Source organism: Lissotriton vulgaris, chromosome 4_1 (assembly GCF_964263255.1).
Source record: "Lissotriton vulgaris chromosome 4_1, aLisVul1.2, whole genome shotgun sequence".
Taxonomy (NCBI): domain Eukaryota; kingdom Metazoa; phylum Chordata; class Amphibia; order Caudata; family Salamandridae; genus Lissotriton; species Lissotriton vulgaris.
In genome coordinates, this window is record NC_141691.1 from 70,026,100 (window position 1) to 70,032,099 (window position 6,000).

Below are 6,000 nucleotides of genomic sequence, written 5' to 3' on the forward strand. Positions count from 1 at the left end.
TTCCAGGCATGGAAACATGGGCACATAGGTGCTTAGCATGACCACACAGGAGCTCTACAAGGATACATGACACATAGGTTCTGGGCTTGGACGCATGGGCACATAGGTGCTCAGCATTACCACGCAGATGCTCTACATGGATGCATGACACATAGGTTCCGGACTTGGATGGATGGGCACATGGATGCTTATCATGAGCACAAACGTTCTGTACACGGATTGAAGACACATAAGTTCTGGGTGTTGATGCATGGGCACATAGGTGCTCAGCATGAGCACAGAGGTGCTCTACACAGATACATGACACATAGGTTCCGGGCTTGGATGCATGGGCACGTAGGTACTCAGCATGACCATACAGGTGCTCTACATGGATACATAACACATAGGTTCTGGATTTAGACGCATGGCAACATAAGTACTTATCCGGAGCGCATAGGTGCTTAGCAAGAGCACACATGTGCTCTATATGGATACATGACACATAGGTTCCAGACTTGGATGCATGGGCACATAGGTGCTTAGCCTGTGCACACATGTGATCTACACGGATATAAGACACATATGTTTTGGGCATTGATGAATGGGCACATAGGTGCTCAGCATGACTGCACAGGTGCTCTACATTGATAAATGACACATAGGTTCAGGACTTGGACGAATGGACACATAGGTGAGGTGATTAGCATGAGCAAACAGGTGCTCTACACGGATACATTACATATAGGTTCTGGGCTTGGATGCTTGGGCACACAGACACTCTGCATGAGTGCACAGGTGCGATACACAGATACATGACACATAGGTTCTGTGCTCCGACCCATGAGCACACAATTGCTTAGCATGAGAACACAGGAGCTCTACGTTGATAAATGACACACATGTTCCAGGCTTGGACGCATGAACACATAGGGGAGGTGGTTAGCATTAGCACACAGGGGTTCTACATGGATACATGACACATAGGTTCCGAGCTTGGACCAATGGGCACATAGGTGTTCAGCATGACCACACATGTGCACTACATTGATAAATGACACATAGGTTCTGGGTTTGGACACATACATTCTAAGCTTAGACACAAAGTAGCTAAGTTTGGCTACACACATCCAAAGGTGAAAGCAGGTGCTCTGTATGCATACGTGACACATAGGTTCCAGGTTTGGATGCATGGACGCATAGGTGTTTGCATGAGTACACAGGTGCTCTAGATGGATACATGACACATAGGTTCTGGGCTTGGACGCATGGGCATATAGATGCTCAGCATGACCACATAGGTGCTCTACTTGGATAGATTACACATAGGTCTGGGCATGGACACATGGGCACATAGGTGCTCAGCATGACGATACAGGTGATCTGCACAGATACATAACACATAGGTTCTGGGCTTGGACCCATGGGCACAAAGGCGCTCTACATTGATAAATGACACATACGTTTCGGGCTTGAATTCATGAACACATAGGTGAGGTGGTTAGCACAAGCACACAGGTCCTCTACATGAATACATGACACATAGGTTCCAGACTTGGATGCATGGGCACATAGGTGCTTAGCATGTGCACACATGTGATCTACACGGATACAAGACAGGTATGTTTTGGGCATTGATGAATGGGCACATAGGTGCTCAGCATGACCACACAGGTGCTCTACATGGTTTGATTACACATAGGTGTGGGTCTGGGCACATAGGTGCTCAGCATGACGATACAGGTGCTCTGCACAGATACATAACACATCGGTTCTGGGCTTGGATGCTTGCATGAGAACAAAGGTGCTCTACGTTGATAAATGACACATGTTCCAGGTTTGGATGTATGAACACATAAGTGAGGTGGTTAGCATGAGCACACAGGTGCTCTGCATGGATACATGACACATAGGTTCTGGGTTTGGACACAAAGTAGCTAAGCTTTACTACACGCATCCAAAGGTGAAAGCAGGTGCTCTGCAGGCATACGTGACACATAGGTTCCGGGTTTGGATGAATGAGCGCATAGGTGCTTAGCATGAGTACACAGGTGTTCAACACAGATACATGTCACTGTACCAACGCAAGGGCTGACGGAGCAGTCCTGCTCCTGCTATCATCGTAAAAGAATCATCCAGAAACGCGGTCACTGCCCACGAGCACCCGCAAACTATATCATTATTAGGCGATAAGAAACACATCGGAATACAGCTCCTTTAAGAGAGCGGAAAGCCACTGTGCGCCCTCCTGGAGTCGCCAGACACACACCCTCATAAGGGAACCCGGCCGGGTTTCCTAGTGAGTACTTTTATTTCACCCTTACACAGTTTGCACGCACACCCCCAGTAATCTAGCGCTCCTGGAAGACAGAGGTCCCACATCGTAGGTCCTGAAGATACCCTACAACCACATTAGGGTCGAAACGCCGTCGACTATTGAGAAAAGCGAACCTTTTGAGAAATAGCATTCTATGATTGCATAGATGTTATGTAATTGTATGAAAGACTTATGTTATTCTAATGCTTTGGTTCATATTTTCACTTGGGACACTTTACATAACTGTAAATAATTTTGCTTTATGTATGAAAGTATTTAATACAATTCAAAATGTGTTTCAATACAACTCATTGAAAGCGTCTATTGGTATATTAAAGTTCTTTCTCTTTGACATCTCACTTAACTCCTGTTTTAACTATATACATATTTTACGTCCTTTTATAAATCATTATCAAGTATCTATCCCACAGGAACCATTGTTCTTCTTTAACCCGTTGCATGCTCATGACGGAGCCGCTCCGTCATGAGCCGCGGTTGCGCTGTGCTCATGACGGAGCGGTTCCGTCACGAGCATGCGAGCGCTGCTCGGCAACCCCCCCCCCCCCCCCCCCCACCCCCAGCGCTGCGGCGGAATTGCCGCCGCAGCGAAGGGGTTAAATACATGAATCACCCTGGTTCCATTGTGAGTAGGTTCCCCTTGTTTTTCCTTTACAACTTTACAACACAGATACATGACACATAGACTCCGCGCTTGGATGCATGGGCACATAAGTGCTCAGTAGGAGCCCACAGGTGCTCTAGATCAGGGGTCTCCAAACCGGTCCTGGAGGGCTGGATCCATGCCAGATTTTTAAAATTCTAGATGGATACATGACACAAAGGTATTGGCTTGAACGATTAGGCACATAGGTGCACTACGTGGATACATAACACTTAGGTTTTGGGTTTAGACACTTGGGAGCATGAGTACTTAGCAGGAGCCCATAGGTGCTTAGCATGAGCACACATGTGCTCTACATGGATACATGATACATAGGTTCCGGACTTGGATGCATGGGCATATAGGTGCTCAGCATGACCACACAGGTGCACTCCATGGATACATGATACATAGGTTCTGGGTTTAGACACTTGGGAGCATAATTACTTAGCATGAACACATAAGTACTAGCCCATAGGTGCTCAGCATGACCACACAGGTGCACTACATGGATACATGATACATAGGTACCAGACGTGGATGCATGGGCATATAGGTGCTTGGCATGAGCACACAGGTGCTCTACACTGGTACATGTCACACAGTTTCCGGGCTTGGACACATGGGCACATAGATGCTTAGCATGAGCACACATCTGCTCTACACAGATACATGACACATATGTTCTGGGCTTGGATGCATAGGTGCTTCGTGTGAGCACACGTCTGCTCTACACAAATACATGACACATATGTTCTGGGCTTGGATGCATAGGTGCTTAGCATGAGCACACACGTACTCTACACAGATACATGACACATATGTTCTGGGCTTGGATGCATAGGTGCTTAGCGTGAGCACACATCTGCTCTACACAGATACATGACACATATGTTCTGGGCTTGGATGCATAGGTGCTTACCGTGAGCACACACGTACTCTACACAGATACATGACACACAGGTTCTGTGCTTGGATGCATAGGTGCTTATGAAGAGCACAGAGTTTCATTACATGGATAAAAGACACTTCGGTTCCGGGCGTGGGCACATAGGTGCTTAGCATGAGCACAGAGGTGCTCCACATGGGTACATGACACATAGTTTCTAGGCATGGACGCATACATTCTAGTCTTGGACACCTCTAAAAGAAATGTATGTGAAATATTCCCCTGTGGTACTCCTGCAATACTCCTGTAATACTCCTGTAGTACTCCTTAGTACCCCTGTGATACTCCAGTGGTACTCATTCGTGCACTGTTAAGTCCCTTGGTAAAATTGACTCCAAAACACCTAAAAAAGGAAATGGAAAACAATTGGAATATTCAGGAATCATTCCTATACGATCCTGCGAATAGAAAGCACTGTTCCCTCCTGGCATGTTTTCTGACCGTTCTTATGTCCTTTCAGGGCCCAGTGACGTAGGCGTTTATGGGTACCGAAGTATGACATCACACACTCATAAAGGCCTGCACACGTTGGTGCCCGGCCCTCATGACCACAATGACGTGTCTAGTAAGACAAGTTACAAAACAGCAGCGTCCATGTGCACCCTACCATGGGGCCCCACCCCCGCCCTGGCCCCCCGAGGCGCGCGCGCAGGCCCGGGACCCCTTACCTTGCAGTCTCCCACGCAGGACCGCACCGAATACTCCTGTGACTGCAAGTACTTGTCCAACACCGAGTCGAACTCGTCAAACTTTTCCTGAGCGTGTTGGTCCAGCCTCTGGAAGGCCCTGACGCAGCTGCCGCACACCTCGCCCTCCATGGGCCCGGCGGGGGAGGACGAGAGGGAGGCGGCGGCCGCAGCAAAGTCCCTCATGAGGCTGTCGAGGCCGCAGTCCAGGCTCTCCGGGGCGGCCATCCCCAGCAAGATGTCTGCCATGCTGTACGAGTCGCAGAAGGGGAGGCTGAAGTTGCGGAAGTAGGCCTTTAAAAAGTTCCTCTTGGAGGAGAAGGAGAAGACGGACGAGGTGGGCGCGGAGGGGGGCGAGAGGGCTTCCCACAGTCTCTGCAGGGAGTACAATTTGGTGCAAGCTGAGTCCAAGGGGGCCCCCGGGCAGGGCAGTGTGTGGGGGGCAGCAGCAGCGGCGGGCCTGCTCAGGTTGCCCAGCAGCAGGGGGTCACAGAGAGAGTTCCGGTTGGATGGGGTCCCTGCGCCCAGGAGGGCCTCGTGGCCCAGACCCCGGGCTTTATCGCGTTGCCTGGCCCCGGTGCAGAGCCAGAGCCGGTCAGAGAGCAGGGCGGTGAGGAAGAGGAGGTAGGCCGGGGACAGGCGCCATCTCTGCGCCCGCTCGGGGCCGGTGCGGGGCGCTGCACTCTCTCGGGGGTCTCGGCAGATTCTCAAGGCAGCCTCATCTTCCCTTGGAAACATCCAAGTGCCACTGATCATATTTTAGGGGGTGCAGGCAGCGGGCGGTCTCTGGTGGGGCCCTTCTCCTGTCCCCGCCGCCACCACCTTATGTTTTTTAGTCCTGGTGGGTGAATGTGTGGGCCTTCCCTCCCCCCCGGCCGGTGCGCCCTCCTTCTCCACGATGTCACCTACCTGGCCTGGTGGGGGGCATCATGGCGGGGAGGGCTGGAAGTGTCCAGGGGACAGAGGCCCTCCCCACTCCGCCAGCGCCTGGCGTGTTCCGCTCTCAGGAGCCTAGCATCCATTCATGGCCGGGTACCAGGGGGTGGCACCTGGGTGGCAGTGGCAGATGGAGCGAGGGTGCCCACCCCGAGGGACAGCCACCGTGGAATCATCAGGGCGAGGACACTCACCCCACCTGGTGAGGGGGGGGGGCAGCAGTACTGCAAAAACCAACCTGCCACCCACACCCACCGAGCAGCCCTTAGCTCCAGGCAGGTTCCGTAGGGGTCATCCCGAAGCAGCTCCGGGGGTCACCATCCCCCCTGAGGTCGTCCGGGTCCAACTGTGGCCCTCAGCCGCTCCTGGCGGGCTCCAGCGCGCCTCTCCGACCTGCAATCCCCGCTGTCCCCGCTACCCCTGGTGTAAAACCCCCGTTGTCCTCAGTGCATCCGTGAGGTACCCCGGGTCC

At 51.7% G+C, this 6,000-nt stretch overlaps 1 protein-coding gene across 1 annotated transcript in view; it reads right to left on the reverse strand.

Moving 5' to 3' along the window:
- The window catches only part of NALF2 (NALCN channel auxiliary factor 2), a 694,299-nt gene extending 688,577 nt beyond the window's left edge, over positions 1-5,722 (reverse strand). The window contains exon 1 of the mRNA XM_086918334.1: positions 4,575-5,722. Coding sequence (XP_086774460.1) covers positions 4,575-5,348 — 774 coding nt within the window. The 5' untranslated portion in view covers positions 5,349-5,722. The remainder of the gene's footprint in view (positions 1-4,574) is intronic.
- Positions 5,723-6,000: the final 278 nt, after the last annotated feature.